The sequence below is a fragment of the Dipteris shenzhenensis genome, chromosome 1 (genome assembly GCF_047967505.1).
Source record: "Dipteris shenzhenensis isolate YYH24624 ecotype China chromosome 1, Dip_SZ_1.0, whole genome shotgun sequence".
Taxonomy (NCBI): domain Eukaryota; kingdom Viridiplantae; phylum Streptophyta; class Polypodiopsida; order Gleicheniales; family Dipteridaceae; genus Dipteris; species Dipteris shenzhenensis.
In genome coordinates, this window is record NC_141596.1 from 58,350,596 (window position 1) to 58,370,534 (window position 19,939).

Below are 19,939 nucleotides of genomic sequence, written 5' to 3' on the forward strand. Positions count from 1 at the left end.
TTATCATGGGTATTCATTAATTGTAAATATTAACTTAGATGAACCTTAAGGTCAATAACATACTTTTAAAAAGTACTTCTATAGATCTACCAATGCATATAGATTATGTTGGTCCTTAAATATTATAAAGTACAATTCTACATCGTTGCCCATGGAACATTAAACAAATGGCATTAAGTTGTTAACATAAGAGTGATATTGCTATGCATTAAAAGAATAGAGGATTTTTCTTATTTTAAAATAAAATTCATGAGTGGTCATACATAGATGGGTTATATTACTTACATGTCATAAACTTAGATTGTTGTTTTGTGTTAAACAATACAATAACTTCCACTATACTAGAAAAAGAAAAGTGCCTAAAGTAAAGGTCAAAATATTGGAATCTCTATGTATCTTTAGTAAACTTCATGTAAATGCATGCCATAGTGGTAAGAGAGCTCGCTTTGAGCATAGGAGATACATTATCTATCTAAGGGATGATATGGAGATAAAAGCACCATATCAGGCTTGAAAAACAAAATCCCTAAAGTAATACACTTTTCTTTCTATTTGTATTTTGATTGCAATATTTAGACTCATTGATGATGGAATATAAGAAGACCTTACAGACAAAAATATACTGGTAATGACTATCTACATGGCGGATCCCTTTGAACCATTCAACCCTTAATAATGAAAACAAACTTTTCAAATATGGTTTAAGGAACTCTCCATTCCTAGACATTTATCTATATGTGTCCTACCTTGATCATGATTTTAGTAGATCTAACGTCAAACCTTGTGAATGTCTTTTGTAAGTAAAAGCCATGACTTGCTCTCTCAAGCTTGAGGAATAAGCTACTTGTGACCTGAATCCAAGCACATTTCTATCTTCAACATTTGTAGGGAGCCAAATGCTATCTCGTACATGTTGTACCATTAAGTCTTCCACCAAGAGGTTCCCCCTACAACTTATTTCAACCTGTAGATGAAATAAAATCATCATGTTAGAAGCTAATTACTCTCATAATTGGATCATAATTATCCATGTTTGTTGTGTTTGTATTTGAAACAAGACAACTACTAATGTTCTTTTGTAGCGAATAATTATCCAAAATAGGTTTTAAGCAATTCTTAGATGAATGTATATGGAATTAAATGATGTAGATTCCTTAGAATTGGGATTGTTGCATACATCATGTGTTGTCCTATATTGCTATGGTAAGAAAATCATGCTTGAAAGACTCAACAATTATATATCATGCATATTATGTTACATAACTAGATACATTTGAAGATGAGTATAAGGAAAAGAAAGGTGTTGTGTTAGTCCCCTAGACAAGAATGACTTTAATTAAATACAATTCAAGGTGAGTATCGAGAACATAAAGCTCTTGTATTCGATGCATGCAAAGTCACATTAATGTGAAATCCATGAAGGATTAATAAAGCAACATGAATGGAATAATTTTTTGTTTAAAATTCCCCAACAAGGACATATAAAGTCTTTAAATTTAAGCACTTTTGTCTAATAGATTTAACCTTCCTAAACATATGAAAGTAAAGGGGTTATAGGATTCTTTCTCATGGGTTTATATCCAATTATTGTTTCTCTTTATATTAAGGCTCAATCCAAGAAGCTACAACTTGCGTAGGTATGAAAGCACAACTTCTTAGTTGTATCATAATATGTTAGTCGAGGAGTTCGAGGTAAACGGGTATAAGAGCACTTATACAAACACATCAGCATCTAGGCTTTAGCTGCAAGATTCGTAACGGCTCTAACCACGCTGATTAAAGTTTATATTGAAAGAGGAAGAGCTTTGTAACACGGGCACGTGTTTGAGGAATGGGTTGGGATTGTCTCAAATTTTGCAAAGTTGATAATGCCAAGTATCCCCCATGCGGCAGCTGTTTCGTGATCTCTTTGTGATGAAATTACTTCTCCAAGAAGAGCTAGTTCAAACTACATAGACAGAAACCTTCTCCACGCATCACATAATGATGCTGCAACTGTGTGACGACCTCTTTGTATTCAGCAATGAAGAGGGAACTCAAGCGTAAAAGAAAGAGGCAGCTCAGAAACCTTTCCAATACATAGAATAGTGCGTCTACTTGCATGCGCACAAAAATACGATGCTACAAGGGTCTTCAACATTCCATATTGCAAACGATTAAATGGGTCTACAGCTTAGGAAAGTCATCCTGGATTGACTTTAAGGCTGGAGCTAGTTATGAATTATCGGCCAAAGGTGACTGCAGAATGAACGTCTATTAAAAAAACGTTCGGGGAGCCAAGCAGACCAAACTCTATAAATACTATGGTGTATAATTTTCGTTACGCTCTCATAGCGCGGAGCCAGATCCAACGGTGCACCCTTTACCCGTGGACCTTAACGTCTGGTTATCGAATGTGCTGCCTTGAAGATTCGCGTTGACACGTCCGTTCAGTGGCTTTTAGCAAAGCGAAAAATCACAACAGAAGGATAAAGGGCGGGTGCCTTTAAAATGTCAGCAGCCCCTATCCACTCGAGATAAGATTGGATGTGGAATGATAGCAAACAAGAGGGCGCTCAGGGAGAATCCCTCATTGCGTGATGGCATCAAATGAATGGGCTTAGTCACCCCACCATTGATCATAAGCGTAGCAGTGCATGTTAGCTAATAGTGTAAAATCAAAGAAGACATGCGAGACCCAAATCCATAGCTTGCATAGGCTGTGAAATAAAAGTGATCATAAGGCTTTTCAATATCCAATTGAACGATAACATCCTCTTGTCGCGAAGCCCATTCATAATCAATTCCAATTCACATTAAATATATTATGCAGAATGTTCCTACTTTTACTAAATCCATATTCACTCGCATGAATCAAAGTGGGAAGAAAATGCTACAACTATGGGTTAAACCTTTTGTAAAGCTCTTATACATGGCCCCCATCAATGTGATTGGTGTACATTGACGTAGATTAATTGGGGAAGGGACTTTAGGTACTAAACACATAAGGTTGACTCTGCCAACTCACAGGCCTGATACCTACATCCCACATCTCATGAAAAGTAAAACTAAGAGGCGCTATCAATTCATCGGCATACTTAGTGAGAAGCTCATATAGTAGCCCATCCCAACTTGGGCTTTTCCATATTACCCACTACTTCTCATAGAAAAAGCTGACATGTCAACCTCCCTTTCCCATTCTTTTGAATGAATAGCGCCTTTGTACTAGCCCTCACCTTATCTAACCAGTGGCTCTCATAGTTTTGTATGTTTCACAAATTTTTTGAAAAGTTCAAAAATACTAATTAGCTTCCCTATTACTACCTCATGACTAGCATTTGAATTTTGACTTCCTTAAGGCCATTTCCACCATGGATTACTACTGAAATGTTATAACGCCATAGTATTAGCCCCTCTATCATAGTCTAGACTCCACCTGGGATTACATTTTGACAACTGAGATTCATTTTCAACCATCTCATCTTTTGACCATCAACATGACCTTGTTGACCCACATGTCACCTTTGATGGTGGGCATAATGTACCTTTGATTTCTTAAGATTTATTCTCTGCCCCTTATAAAATCTAGTCAAGGTCCTTGGTGTGCTTAAATAAATCCCACTTCCAAATCATGGCATCCCACCGATCCACTTATAATCTATACTTGTTGGAAATTTTAAACACTTCAAGCATTGTCGATTACCCTCAGCCTAAGAATGACATTACTTAACCTAACTTCAAGTAGCAAAATGGTCTACCCTCTATTGTATAAGCTTTCTATCCACTTAGAGCAATAGTAAACTTCTCTCTCATAGCTTGCCTATCAGCTTCGTCTTTAATGGTCAATCTTTTTCTATTATGTGTTGCATCACGCCTCTTGTCAAACCTAGACATTTGAAAACACCTCTTGGTTAGGCTATTCCAATTGATAAGTGACTAAAATGCAGTTCTTATTCCTTTATCTAGTCAACACAATCCCCACTCTACCTTAAGGACTTTCCTTGGCACTATACCTACTGCACCTATGGATTTTAGTTTATCATTGTTAATGCCTACAAAGATGCCTTGGCATTCTCTTGTCTTGTCATCATTGCCCTTTTCTCATTTGTAGGCCCAACTTGGTTAGCTATTCTTGAGTGCTTGTATTATCTAGAAAGTGGCTCATAGATCACATTAAAGCTACAAAATGGTCTGCAAGCAACTCTGGAGCTAGAAGGTCATTGGAAAGATGAGATGCCACAAATTGATCAAATAAATTTTGACCTTACTTAGGCCATTTATTTCAAAAGAGGCTTGAGGTTGAGCTTGATAAAAAATAAACCTTGGATTTTGGTGAGCCTCCTCTTTCAAAACTTTTGATGATAATATCAATACTTGAAATGGTAAATTGATGTTTAAAGACCTTATGCTACTCCCCAAGCCTTTGAAAATAGGAGTAGGTGAGGGCCATTCGGAGGGAGAAATGGTGTTGAAAACTTTGTTTAACAACTTTATGAGACAAAAAGTTTATGGGGGCAGTCTCCCAATGTGTTCCAAAATAGACAATATTCAATTGTATGCTAGACCAGTTCCTACCTTGGAATTGCTAATCTATCAAGATCTTAAATTACCCAATGGATTATCTATACTTCAACATAAGGTATTATCTAGTCATGGGGACAGTGGTGCTTAGGAGGTGCACTACTAAGAAACCCTATGTATCATGTGTGTTCAATGAGTATTAAAAATTTTATACAATAAAAATACCCCTCTTTACTTATGAAGTAACGAGATTTGTTCTAAAATTGAATTATAAAATCCCTCATATCATTATAACCCAATTAATTTTTTTCAAAAGACGCATTAAAATACTGCTTGTTTTGAATGCACGTGGTACACTAAAATTTTATGAGGTAAACCCCCCAAGTGGAGGGGAGTGGCGTAAGTCACTTAAAAATATGTAATGATATATAGAGCATATGTTCGATAAGAGATGTATCTTTAATAAGATGTTTGACATAATTATTACATATTCCAAGGGTTATGGGCCTTTGCAACCTATAAAAGCCATAGAATCAGCATCATGGTCATTGTCACCACTAACCAAATATGTAGAAGTAGCATTTTAGCCAACATTAATGTGAAGATGACGTTTCTATTTCCTAGTTCCTTGACAGATAGGAAGGTTCCATGCTTGGATTCTAAAAATTTATGGTTCTTGGCTATCGCAGATCATAACAAATCCCTTGGTACTGAATATAGAATAAGCATCATGGTCATTGTCACCACTAACCAAATATGTAGAAGTAGCTATTTAGCCAACATCAATGCTAAGATGATGTTTCTATCTCCTAGTTCCTTCATATATAGGAAGGTTCCATGCTTGGATTCTAAAAATTTATGGTTCTTGGCTATCAAAGATCATAACAAATTCCTCCCTTGGTACCTTCCTTAAACCATAGGGGTTCACTTATTCACGTTAGGAAATTAATAGTGTAAAAACACTTCAAGCTAATCCCAAACAGATGCAAGTCATTTCACTGCTAATCCCATACTCATGCAAGAGAAGTCTCACCATTTCATAGCTATTAGGTCACTATTGACTTGGAAATCATATTTGTAGCCTTGATGTTTAGATTTGATGGATCGAAAGTTATCAGCATTCAATCTTTGTAAGCTTTTCACCCATCTTAAAGAGGAAGGTAGGAGCACCCTAACAAAACCATGGACATAATTGTGTTTCTAATGCAACATTTTCATTTGATGGCCATTTTGCATTCTTAAGTTTTCTTGAGATGTGATAAGAATATTATTATACTATTAGTTGGTCTTCAAGAATGTGGATTATCTACACTCTTAATTTCTTGAATACGTAAGTAGTAGTGTTTGAGCAAGTCACAAGCCAAACCTTATAGGAGTGAACTCAAAAATATGCTATAACCATTTGAAATGTGTCCAACATATATAGAGGGAAAGAAATGTATGATTTATATGTAAGTAGAAGTTCAAGTACCACCCCTTGAATGGTGCATATGGTATGTAAGATTATATAGTAGTGCACTCCTTCAAAGAAAATAACAATTTAACCATGGGTGATATGATAAAGATAAAATAACCAAGATAATGGAATCCAATCCTTTCTAAATATAACAATATGCATGGATGATTGTAGCAACAGCACTAATTATAAATGTAGGTAATTAAAAGCAACTAAACTTAATAAATACCGTATCACTTAGGAACTTTATCTAGAAATTTAATTTTTGAGAAAAATAAATTTGCCTTCTAAGGCTAGTTAGAATCAAATCATGAGTCATGCTATCAAAGAATTTCTTAGATTTAATCACAACAAACACACTAGTTGGTACAATGTCATATGAATATAGTAATCAATGAAGAAGAAATTAAATGTTATTTAGACTTTTGCAAAGTGTGGATTGAATGGTGGTTCTTGGTCAAGGATACCACCTAAGGTAAAAGTTATAAAGGCTTCAACAAATGCCACTACACACTTATTTTAGAAACCAAAAACTAAGCTCACCCATTTTAGTGGAAATAGTTTAGGCCTGTAATTATTATGGTCAGAAACCTCAATAAATATCCAATTAGGAGTGGATTGAAATAATATTGTCCTTTAATTTTAACGGTTGAGTACTTTGACACATGCTTAGTACATATATCTCATTTTTTGGGGGGTTGTAAATAGTTAGTTATTGAAGTTTGTAAGCATTTGATGAGTTCCAATGAGCACATAAGTTCTTGAAAACTTAATCGTAGTGATCTAGATGTTAATCCCCTTGCATAGAGGTGCATGTGGAGAAGGGAAAAAGGGTTGGCAGCAAGGGGGAGCATTGTCATCTCGGGGGGACTCACCTCACAAAATCTTAGTTTACCACATGCATTCAAAAGATGGGGCTTTACACTTAAATTAAGGAAATAACTTAACATGAACATAATAACAGGGGACTCTAAGAAAAACTCTCTTAGTTTGTAAGTAAAGAGGGGTGTTTTTATTGGGGGGAAATTTTAGCTAAGGGTCTTTTAAATACCCCTTGAATGAATGTGATTTATAGGTACATAGGGTTTGTTACTATTGCAGTTCTTGAGATTTATAGGATAAGGGGTTTCATTTTTAAAGTAATACTTACATGTGAATTCAAATGTGAAGATAATATCTTTAAAAAATGATACAAAGTTATGGTCTCTATATCCCAACCTCTCAAAAGCTTAGATTGAAATGTGACAATCTAAGGAAGTGAGGAGATCTTAGGTTTTGTTTTTTTCTGTGAACAACTATGTCTAGGCTACTCTAAAATTACCTCTTGTTTTTTTGCAAAGAGGATTTGAATTTCTTTACAATATTCAAGTTGGTGCACTATATGTTTCCGATCCTAGTGCACTAACGCATTGGTCCTTCCTCTCTTTGGTTATAAGGGATTACTGCAAAATCTTTTAATACTAGTCTTTTCAATAGGAAAAATGATGAAACATTAGAGTAATGACTTGGAGCAATTTTTCATGAACTCAAAAATAATGAGAATATATTTAAGCTAAGATGTGAATAGTTATAACATCTTTGCATTATTTTGCAACATATGATGTAGATGTATGTCAAATAAAATTATATAATAAAATTGCCCATAGATCTAGACTTGTTTTATAAAGATACTCTATGGACCTTGACTTGGAAGCTCTTTTTGCACATGTTGACATGTGATGCCCAATCTCAAGCTTATAATATCACAAATGCATGCCAAGATACCCATTTTGTCTTAGTATGGAGCCTGCTCTACCCTCTTTGAAATTATGCTTTAGTTTGTAATCTTAGGAAAATCCTTATTTATGGAAAATCTCTTCATAAGGACAAGCACATGGTGACCTCTGATTGAGAGTTATTTGTAACTTATTCACTCATCTACAATATCCAAATAAGGACCTAGACTACATGGAAGTGTAGAAGAAAAAAAGTACATAAAAATTCTTGAATAAAGTCTTTGAGGAATAAAATAGATGACTAATGCTAACAAAAAAGGATGAATCCTACATATCGGTATGTATGAACCCTATATATTGTGTGCGTTCAAGGTCTATTTATAAAACCCCTTATTAGTGAATTTTTTCATTAATAAAATGCATCCTTTTCCTATTCAATCTGTAAATTTTTTTCCAAAATACCTTTTTGGGCACCTTTCAATCTATGAAATTGTGAGAACAAATAAAATTAAATATTCCTTTATGTTGAACTCACATGATAGTCAGATAAACTATTGAGTGAACCCCCCGAGAATATAGATTTTTATCTTGATCCTATGCCATAACTTCATCACATAATGGAGATACATGCTTCTTCTATGAAATTTCATATCATTTCTCAGGTTGAAGATAAGAGTGAAATGATGGTTTTTAACGAGAGGAAAAGAAAAAATATTGAGATAATAGTAAACAAAGAAGAGAAATACAAATACCCAAGCTCTTAGGTTTGAAAACTATTCTAAGAAGACTGAGGGGACATCAATTCCTCCCAAGGTCCTAGGGGTGTTCAACAAGGTATTCTCTATTTAATGCATTAAGGATATTAATTATAGCAATGTCATGTGAGGTATGTGCACCAACTTAGAGAAATCACAAAATTGGGTGGTAACTAAGTTGATTTAGTAACAAATTTCACTAAAATGAAGCTCCTATGCTTAAAAGAGTTTTATTACTTGGTAAATCATAAATAACATCCACCCAATTATGCCACACTTGTATGAGGATGTGCATCACACAAATGGACTCATGTAGTTGGGGATGTGACCTTTTAACAAATCATTACTGGATTAATGAGGCTTAGTCCTCGCCTCATATTTTTATAAGGATAAGAATAGTCTACTTATGCCAACCTTGTATGAGGATGTGTATCACACCAATGATTTCATGGAATTGGCGATGAGACTTTCATACAAATCATTTCTAGAGCAATGAGGCTTTGTAGTTCACTCTAATTTGTTCTAAGTTGAAACCTAGCTTGTTAAGTCTCAAGAGTAATAGAAATACTAGAAAAATGCAGATTTTAAAAGACAATGTTGAGATCATAAGATGACTTATGCAAGGTATGTAAATATGTTTGTCAATAGTAGCACAAAAATCCAAACTGTCTCCTATGTATCTATGTAGGTGAAGTTGCCATTGGGACTTCAGATTAATGATTAGTGATTTAGCTAAGAGAAATGAATATTGAATAGTTGAGACTGATTCATCAATATAGTGACTTAATATCCAAAAACAATTGAAAACCCTGCTGTAAATCAGTTTTTTTTGTAAAATACATAGATTGTAATAATGGAGAGCTAGGATTATGGAATGTAATGGAAGTGTTATAGAGAAATTGAAATAAACTTCAAATTTGTAACTTGAATTTTCACTAAACACACATCAAATTGACACATATGTGAGTCTAATGTTAGATGATTGTTGATGTACTTCATTTTGAACCTTGTATATCAATTACTTAATATGTTTTAACTTTTTTGCTCTTTTTTTAATAATATGATGAGAACCACAGCTTATCACATTTTTACATGAGGAAAAGCCCGAGATTCACTTCATAATAAGAATTTTTATAAGTTAAGACAGCTCATTTTTACAAATTGGAGAAAAGGTATATCATATCTACAATGTGGCTTTTTAAAGGGTGCCACTGGGAACGTTTTTCTTACCTACACCAAAATGTTCTTTGATCTTTATATTAATGGACCCCTGATATATGTTGATCTTTTTGAGAAATTACAATAAAATACCCCTATTTTTGAACAAAGATGGAATGGATAGCAATTTGGATGACCCCTGAGTGGGTGTGAAAGGCTATCAATATCTGTAGGAATATGTGTATGAACATATTTCTATTTGAAAGGGGTCTCCATGACGGTATTAGCTCAACTTGACTGTATCTGGAAAAATCAAATACAAACAATTGGATGCCTCAATTTTGTTCTTTTCCTATTATTAAACTATGGTTGCTGCATCATTGACCTATTACCACATTATTTCTAGCAATGATAATTTTGTTATTTCTTCCAATGCTTGGTATATTAGAATAGTTATGATGTATTTTGCTCTTGACTTTCGTTGAGTACATTTTGTAACCACCTTTTATTAATTACCTAGAGAAAAACATCTTTATAGGTATCTTAATTTTATTAAGGGAGTACATTGTATCTCCTAGGGTTCTATATAATTACTTGTGTTTTTAGATTTAAGCATCACACCTAGGAAGGAAAGAGATGTTTAAAAAATATATTAGACCAATCTTGTGTACATTAATATAGATAGTTCTTATTTTTGTAGGATACTTCTCAAGAATATACAAAGGCATTTCTTATTGTGATGTGGGTACTTGTCAAAAATATACCCATGCATCCATAATTTAAAATTGAGGTTGATAAACATGAACTTTTATAACTAGAAACTTGCTCTATCTTTAACCAAAATTTTCTTTACCTAAAAGGGTAAATAGAAGGAAATATAAGAATAAAAGAAATGTACTAAGCTAGGTTATACGTGGGTTATTTTGCAACCAACTAGTTCTAAATCAAGGGTTTGAAGGCCTTTTACATATGAATGTGATGCTTCATCACCATCATGCAAAGTCGTCGTTTATTAAAAAATATCTTTTACCACTTCACATAAAATGATATAATTTTTGGGAAGCCATGCCATTTTTGTTGAATTTACATATCGACCTTGGACTTTAATATGATTTTCTCTTTATAATAATGTTAAGTTATCATGAAAGTGGCATAATAATGGAGGTTGTATCATCCAATAACCATCCTCAACAAACTTAAGGATGAATAGGAAAACCAAAGTATTAGACTACAAGATAGATTGGCCTTAGAACTAAATTTCATTTTATATATTGGTTCTGTGGATCAAGAGATGAAGAGCATAAAACCAACACAATCATAATGGATGAGTATATGTCTTGAAAGTTTTATAATTTAGTACAATTTAACCTCAAGGTCATATATGTAAATCATGAATAATTGCTCTACCCCAATAATTGAAAATCTCATATGAAGCTTAGTCAATATGGAGTTATGGTTACCATTTTCTCAATTCTCATAAGATGTTCACGTGAGGAATCAAAATCCTAAAAATTTGGTAGAAGAATAATGGTTGCGATCTTAAAGTCTACTTTACTCTCTTAAGCTTATACTTAGTTTATAAGAATAGATACTATACTGAGTATTTAACAATGGCTACTAACTATTTTCTATGCTACCTCACATATGTTTTGCTAACCAAGCATAAACTAATATTTGAGATGTGTGCTTGTTACAAATGTAGAACTGAATCTAACATTTTAATAACATCGAAGGCCTTGTTTTCATATTATCAAGTTAGCTCCCTACTTCTTAGAGATTGTTATTATAAATAGAATCGATTACAAGTATTGGTGGGTTTAGAAAAACAAAAATCAAAGGAATATGAATAATATTATAATGTTTCATCCATAATTTAATTTTCAAGGTAGCTCCCTAGTTCTTAGAGCTAATGGTGATTTAACAGTTGATTTTAAGATGACTATCTACTTTCAACTTGTCAAGGTAGCTCTCTAGTTCCTAGAACTTATTATTATTTATTGCAAGATGATAATTTTTGGGTTTAGAAAAATTACAAATAAAAGGAAGAGGAATGTTACATATCATTTTTCATCCATAATATAATGAGAATATAAATTTTGGTATGATGGAATGGATATAATTTGGACATCATTCTTATGGGTTTATTGCCACATTGATAATATCAAGATTTCTTTTATGTACTTATTTCTAGAAACTATAAGATGATATTAAACCTCCATGCTAGTATAAGACTTCTTCATAGGCCTCCCTTATCAAGGGGATGTGTCATAAGTAATAAATGGTAGGTAATCAACATTAGGTTGACGTAAATCTATTATAGATGCTACTATAACTTCTGGCATTTATATTTAGGCAATGAAACAATGATAGAAATGGTTATAGTAGGAATATGGACTACCATAGGAATGTAAGCATGAATCCTCTAACCAGAATAGAACAAGGATAAAGAAGCATAATCTCATGTTCTTAGCAATATAATACCAAGGCATGTGTGTCCAAGTGGGAGGGATGGAGGTCAAAATGATCCAATATGCTCAACATATAGTTATGACCATGGATATATTGTTGTTTTAAACAAACTCTACATTATTAATTGCTAAGTATGGGAAAATAAGTTGTCCAAAAATATTGAACTTTGCATTCAATGTAGAGCATGGAGTATTTGATTATTCCTTTTCAAAATTAAAAATTAAAAGACCCTTTTAAATGTAACACGTGCTTGAGCAAGAATTAGTAATACATTATTTATTGTCATGAAAATTGATGACACCTCAGTAGGAAGTCACATTCAAAGTTGAATGGTATTTTGAAATTCTCACAATCATGAGAGAAGGAGCAATAAACTATAATTTCTTGACTCATTACTACTATGAGTTATACTCTTTAGGTTGGGAATTTGGTGGGATATAGGGGGACCATTGGAAATAGCCCTCCATGCGCTAGATCTAAGGGTGCTATTTTGCATACCATTGAGAAACATTGATGTGTTGTTTCTTTATAGCCCGCTCTCTTTTTTCCTTGTCATGTATGAAGGGAAGAGGAAGGAGCAAAGGTCAAAAATATGTTCTTCCAAGGGAAAAACATCCAAAAGAGTCATCCTTATTTTGCCTCCTTTTCCCCTCCATGATAAAACCTTCCTCTAGGGCTTGGGAATTATGAACAAAAAGGTTGTGGTGGAGAAAAAGAACAAAATTTATTTGAACAAGGTCACAAAATAACGTTTTTGGTGTAAATAGGAAAGTTGATTGAATGGAGCAAAGGATGCACTACTTCTAAGACCTTCAAGAAATCCTTCAACACATGTTTGGCACCCAAGTATATGTATGAAAAGTTTATAAACCATCTTGCAATTCTAGTATTATGTACTCATTTTGCACGTGAACTTCCTTCTCCTTTGTCTTTATGTCTCTCTTCTTTTATGCTTCAATGTCCTAGTCTTTGTTTGCTTCTCTAGATCAAAATATAAGCTCCCTAGACAAAGCATCTTGATTTCTACTTTCATATTGTTGTTTTGAGTTCCTTGTCTTTATTCTCTTGGATAATATATTATACTCCCTATTTGACAACAATTAGAACTTGATTTTTTTTTTTTGGTCTCTTGCCTATTTTTTATGATGCCTTGGCACTCTTTGGTTGAGGCTAGATGACTTCCTTGGGTTGGTGAACCACTTAATATTCTTGTTCTTCAAATTTTTGTATTTTATCATCCCTCAAAGAAGGACGAGGTGTTCCAAAATGACTAGGTATGATCTCTAGCATAGAGATTTCAATTCATTTGTCCTGTGGCCATCCCACACTTCTTTTGTTGTCATAGCATGGGGTGATGGTTCTATAGCGTTATCTAGCTGGTGTATATGGACCTATATAAATCCCCCTTGATTGGATAGTAGAGACTAATTTTCATTTAACCTTTTATGTCTTCTTCATATACTTGTAGATGACCACATACAGAGCAAAACTAGTAGTTGGTGACCCATGGTTTCTATTCAAATCATCCATGAAAGCTGTAATACTCCAGCACTATGGGTAAGCATATACACTTATGGATAGCATGGACATAGCCTTGTAACCTTTTGTGCAAGTATATCATCATCAAAAAACCAAAGAGAATGCTTTAGACTTTAAGTTGTTTCAGCCTCCATCATCAAAGGATCTTGTGGCTAAAATCATGCACATAATTGTACTTCTTTAGTCTCTTAAGAACAAAGCTAAAATAGCCGGTACCAACAAAGATCTCCCCAATCGTACACTTATAAAATCTAGCATCCTCACATTTTGCTTTCATTATGTGCTAGATTTAGAATTGACTTTAATCTAAAATAGATTCAACTTATTTGACGCCCCATCCCATATAATTTGACTTGTGTTTAGCAAGTGGAAAGAACCAACTTTTTGGCCTTCAAGCTTCAACATCAACATTCTTTCCATGTTCCAGTTTCTCCAACACTCGAGTGCTTCTAAGGGAGTCTCTCAAAATTCTTTAGAGATCCTTTTGACTCCAGCAATCGATGAATTGTAGTTGTTTCAATGGTCTTTATAAAAAGTCAAATAACTAAAACCAGGCAAAATTAATACAATAGTTATAATTGTTTCAATCATCATCTTTGCTACAACTCATGTCCTCTTAATCAATGCATTGTGCATATCTTTCACTCTATAAGAAATAACTAGTCTCATGTACAAAAGCTAGAGGTATAGAGAATAGGATTCTAAGGACTAGGGCGCAACAAGGAGAGATACTATGCTATATGGTGGGAGAAGAAGGTTTGCTATAGGTAACATAATGAAGGAAATTGGTGAGAGAGTAGAAGATGAATAGAAGAGTTTCCACCTTTAAAATATATTATAACGATTAGACCAAGTTAAAAAACAAGAGGCACACGTGCCTAGAGCATTGCCCCCAAGTGGCTGAGTACAACTATTGTTCCGCTTTCAAAGGGCATAAAAAATAGTAAGTTTGTAGTAGCTAGAGCTCGGCCCCTAATGGGGAAGTGCTAATAAACAAGAGAGCATGAATGCTAGTGTTTACGAATTACGGGCAATCTATTAGGGTATATTGATGGTGGGTGTGTGGATGTGTGTGTGTGTGTGTGTGTGAGAGAGAGAGAGAGAGAGGGAGAGAGAGAGAGAGAGAGAGAGAGAACGAAAAGCCGTGCTGAAGATACTACGTAGTACGTACGCTAGAACTTAAGAAGAGCACCTTTAGCTCGCAATGTTTTTTGAAAGAAAAAAGACACTCGTAAAATCACACCAATAGAGTTGAAAGTCCTTGCTAACTGAAAATTTGAGAGTATACACTGAGCTGTGTTTTTGTGGACGTACCTCACTTTCGCTTGATAATCCAAGTTTTCTCACTAGGTACTTTTTGACCACCGATATTGGCATCTCCCCATCTCTGCAGTTGATAACATATGTTAGACATTGTTAAAGGAGCAAGGCTTCATAATCGGCGTATTATTCCGATGCCTTGAACTGTTCAAATAATTGGTCTTTGGAACTCAAAAGCTTTTCTGGATGGTGTGTTCAACGTACTTGATTCGCATGTAAATCTTTTGCATTGGAGGGAGTTCTTCATAAACCTCTTCACTGTTGCTGCAAGCACAACCAGATATGCGCAGTTAAGGTCTGTAAAATGCTAAAACCTGGGATTAGATCTTAGGCCGAGCAGACGTGCATGCTTTGATAAGCGCGTCGAGTTATGTGTGCGGCGCTGTATTCAGATACAAAGGAAGGAAGCCGGGTTATAGTGGGAATTATGAATCCTTCATGTGTATGCTTCTATTGCTAGCAAGATAGATATATGCCACAGGCTACAGAGTAAGGCCATTGCCTTTCCGTAGGGCATCTCTTATCCAGGCAAACAATCATTCACGCCAAAGCTGAATTTGTAAAGGAAGGAGAGCAGGCAGCTGCGATTTTATATGTTTGAGAGCAGTACACAGCGTGTGGAAAGTGAGACGAAACGTTGCAATCTCTTGTGCAGAGCAAAGAGAAGATGGGTTTGGCGGATGCAATGGAGAGTGCGATAAGGTGGTGTAGACGACAGGAAGGTTGCAGGGTGGAGGCTTACGATGAAGGAGCAGCTTCCAAGGAGAACCAGATTCCGGGGTGGCCGCGGGAGGGCGGAGGGCTGGCGAGGCGCAGGCCAAGGGCGGAGGAGGAGGTCGTGGCCGGAGCGGCGAGGGCAGGAGGGTGGTGGTCGGAGGGTGGCGGAGGGGGGCGGCGATGAGGGGGCGGAGGGCGAAGCGGTGGAGGGTGGTAGAACGATTGGGAGCGATCGACGACGAATCTGGCGTTAGGGGCAGCGGAGCGATGAACGGAATTGGTGGGCGATCTGTCGACGGAATTGGTGGGCGGGTAGAGGAGGGTAGAGTTGAAGCGCCGGGCCGCCAACGCATGCCAGGGCGGCGGATAATCACCTCCGCCGCCGGAGGTCCAGCTTCGCGGAGGCGTTACTGCCCCGCCCCACCGTTCTCTTCCGGCCAAGAGCGCCGCCCATGCTTGATCGTTTGCCGCAGGTCTATGGCTTGTCGCCGCTGTCCCCTGCAGCCATGGACTGTTTTCTAGCGTGCCTCCTATCGCCGCCTCCGCTGCCCCCGTCGCTGGCGCCGCCTTCTGCAGCCTCTTATCTGCATTAAATGCTTGATCTGGAGCCCGAATATAGGGTTCCTGCTCATACGTCGCCGCCGCATACTCACACGTTGCTACTTCCGCCCTCCGGAAACCGGCATTTGCCATCCCCCATGTAACCTCATCCCCCCTGCCTCCCATTCCGCACCTCCGTTCCCTTCCCATGTCCATCCTCGCCATCAACGCGCTGAACGGAGGTGCTCCTTGAGATAAAATCACCTCACCTGGCCGTTGCATCTCCCTCCCTCCCCCCCACTGCATACTCATCTCCGTTCCATAGCTTGCACTCGCCATATCGGCGTATCCTTGCCGCTCTGATCTCCCTCTGCCCGATATATAGGTCCTCGACACCTCTTCACGCGCCTTACTAGATCTCCTAGCAATCTCTTCCTCGGGTGGTCCTGATGAGGCTTGAATTTTCTCTTCAGGAAGCAACTGCAACGTCACCAGAGCATGTTGCGATGGATCTGATTCTGCACTACCTATCCGGCCTCTCTCTATGCTCACCTCATTCGTCACCTTGTTTGATTCGGAGTTTGTTTGACCTAGACTAAGCTGAAGCCAGCTTTCCTCTCTTTCATCCTGCATAGCATCTTCTCCGACCGTGGCAAGCCTTGCACTCATGGTTATGTCATTGACCTTGTTTACATGCGGGAACTGTGACGCTCCAGTCAGAGCAAACATTTCAGTGGCTGCCATAGATTCAGGGAAGCTAAATCTGTTACTTTCAGGCAACCGATCCCCTCTTCCGGTGGTACTCGGTGGTGAATCATGTCTTCTAACAGACCTTTTAACAGAGAAGGAGAGTTGCTCAGCAGTTTTGGACATAGTTGCTCCAGCCTTCAAGGTAAGGGTACAGCTCTCGTCCAAACTGCTGCGCGAGCTTTCTTCGGCCATTGGCTCGGCAGTTAGATCTGAATCCCCAGCGCTCAGTTCCGAGGCCGAGTTTGACGCATTTCCTTGCCTTGCCTGCTCTTCGCCTTCCTCCTTCTGCACTTCAACATCCTCTTCCGACTCTGAAGGTCGGTTTCTGACCCTTCTGTTCACCGCAGGAATATGTTGAGCTTGTCCGAAGAATGACATAACAGCATACGTTCTCTTTCCCAAATCGCAAGCAGATGAAATGCTCGGTGTCTCAAAAGGTCTCTCTGTTTGGCTTTTCTGGTACCCGGCCCCTGAATTTCGCAAAGTGGATGGACGAGCGGAACAAACTCTCCTTTGGTAGATCAAAACAGAATCGCCAATTTCTGGGGATCGTGATAAATTGAGTCCTGTGGAAGTCCGATCTGCTCGCCTGCACCAAATACAATCAATTTACAGTGAGATGTGGAAGAGGACACGTCAGTAATTAAAATGGGATTTTCTACTTCTGGAAAAAATTTCGTGATATGGTTAAGCATGCTTAGACACTTGTCTGTTGCACATATAAGTCTAGACTATTTGAATCAAGAGTTCGTCTTGGACTAGTTCTGCAACTCAAAATAAGTTAGATCGAGATCGTGCAGAACGGGCCATGACTATGCGGAGGTTCGTGAACAATGAGGCTTCAAGCATCAGGAGGTGAGGTTTCAGCTTGCAGGCCATCACAACACACAACAGAGGTGAAAGTGAAGCCTGAGTAGTAGGACATGAAAACATGGTCAAAGAAGAAGCTCGGTCACCTCAAGTGGCTGAGGTGTGGAGGTGGATCCTGATCCGTCACGTAACAGCTCGCACTCGAGTAAGTAATCGGACTGCTTTCAACCGGTTGTAGTCTTTGAATGCACGGACCCGTCCACCTTTCTAACATATTAGTCTTGCACTTGAACCATGTGTTCCCTCTTTGCTTCCAACCGCTATCCTCGAACGAAAATGCTCAATAGAACCGATGGCTTGATCCCTACAGAAACTTCTTACCAAGCTTTGCCGTAGCAGCTTTGACTTACATATGCTTGCAGCGCCTTCTACCTTACAGAAGGCTAAAACAAACCTTACATCAACAGACTGAGAATACATATAAAGAATACATATAACAGGCAGTTACCGAGATCTCTGCCTTTTGACAACCGGTGTGTTTGCGCAATTCACTAGGGCTTCTCAACTGGTTAGTAATAGAAGCCTCTTACTTCGACATATGGCAGGTCGTACAAAAGCAATGCCATGATCCTAGAGTAGCCGTCCTGAAGTAGCGGGAACTCGATGTACACCAACAACTACTTGTTAAAACCTAAAGCTGCTATCAGACTCTGCTACAAGCTGAGACCGATTAGGTCTACCGTAAGCAGAGTCCAGATGCGGAGAAACGATAATGGAATAGTTCAGATGTGAGACGTATATTGCTGCACTATAGTTGGGAAAGGAAGAAAAGCAGAGATGAGACCTATACCAGTTTGCAGAAACGAAAACAAGAAGAGCGACAGATAGTCGATCGCAACGGGGGTTGAGAGAGTTTGAAGCGTTTGGGCCCTAATGGATTTCACGTTGGCTATGGATCAATGATGATGGCACCCCACGAGAGCCCAACTACGTGGGAATATGGAAACGGTGAAAGCAGAGGGCCTGATAAGAAGGAGCGGAAGGGAAGATGGAGGGGCCAAGGGAGGGAATGATGCAAAGCGTGGGAAGGAAGGGGAGGGAAGTGTGTGATGGTGGGGGTTAAGGTTGCGTGCAGCGGCTGGGAGGTGCAAAAGAGGAGGGAGAGGGGCGGTTGTGAGGGTGGAAAGAATGGGATGGGAGAGACGGGGGGGCGGGACGGAAGCGATGGCTAAGGCTGTGGCTATGGGGATGGCGAGAGGCACGCCTTGAATGAGCAGCAGCGCAGTGCACGAGGAAGAGGGAGGGTGCCTGCAAAAGCTAAGGAGAGGGGAGGGTAGCGAGGAGATGGCGGTTTTTGGCTGCTGCGCCAACCTCTCATCTTGCACTTTTGGGCTCACACTTTAGTGTTCTGTTTCGTTGGCTTTCTACAGTAGCCCACGTGCAGTCAGCATGAAAAACCATTCCTTGATTCTACCTTCTTCTCATCACCTCCACCGTCGTCGTTGGGGAGTGCCATGCAAGGGTCCAAGCAATTAAATGTAGTGCTTGAAGTCAAGCTGAATCGTTGTTGCATATCCTCTCCTCTGTTTTCATAGACCTGTAGAGTTGGAGAGAACGTTCCAGCGGCGGTGAGCTCCTAGGCTAGAGGGGATCTATGGGCTGGTGTCAGTGCTAGACTAGTAGCACTAGCGTTTCATTGGGACATGGCAAAAGCTTGTTAGTAGCGGTGATACGGAGCTTCCGGGAAGCACTCTTACCACAAGCGCCCCCGACCGCTCCCCCACTACCACCTCCTCCCCCCCCCAAAAAAAGAAAACCCCTTCATGCTATGAGTGAAAGGCCCCATGAAGGAATTTTCCAAAGGCTTGAGGATTTTTTTAAATAGTAAGTCTACAAGAGGTCCCATCTTGACCTGTAATGTTCAGCTAGGTTAGCTTGCTTAGAGAGTGACTTGGATTGTGACGGATGACATCTTTTACAAAAGAAGATACATCTATATGATGGCCACGACCCACAATTACATTTTGGCCAACCGTGGACCTTGACACTCTAGACATGGAAAAGAGGATCCCCCCCGCCAATCGTCCTTCTCCCCTTTCCTACTTCGTGAATGTGTGCTCGCTATATCATGAATGAGCAATGGTGTGTCAATATGCATAACTCTGAGGAAAGCTCACCATGAATTCGCCCAGAAAAGAAATATGCACTTG

General features: G+C 38.2%; 1 protein-coding gene across 1 annotated transcript; it reads right to left on the reverse strand.

The window, feature by feature from the left end:
* Positions 1 to 628: 628 nt before the first annotated feature.
* LOC147906110 (uncharacterized) lies at positions 629 to 19,055 on the reverse strand. Its single transcript, XM_087383197.1, has 5 exons — positions 17,876 to 19,055; positions 15,655 to 17,508; positions 15,117 to 15,176; positions 14,907 to 14,979; positions 629 to 964 (listed from the first exon to the last, which is right to left on the reverse strand). The coding sequence occupies exons 1-5, from the start codon at positions 18,001 to 18,003 to the stop codon at positions 752 to 754; spliced, it is 2,328 nt and encodes a 775-aa protein (XP_087239323.1). The 5' UTR covers positions 18,004 to 19,055; the 3' UTR covers positions 629 to 751.
* Positions 19,056 to 19,939: the final 884 nt, after the last annotated feature.

Bases quoted from the DNA above. Each gene is read 5' to 3' on its own strand.
- LOC147906110 (XM_087383197.1), bottom strand. From the start codon at position 18,003: ATGTTAGAAAGGTGGACGGGTCCGTGCATTCAAAGACTACAACCGGTT. The intron at 17,509-17,875 runs GTGACCGAGCTT...TATTTGGTGCAG, and splicing joins CCACACCTCAGCCACTTGAG to GCGAGCAGATCGGACTTCCA. The intron at 965-14,906 runs GTACGTCCACAA...TTTCATCTACAG, and splicing joins GATTATCAAGCGAAAGTGAG to GTTGAAATAAGTTGTAGGGG.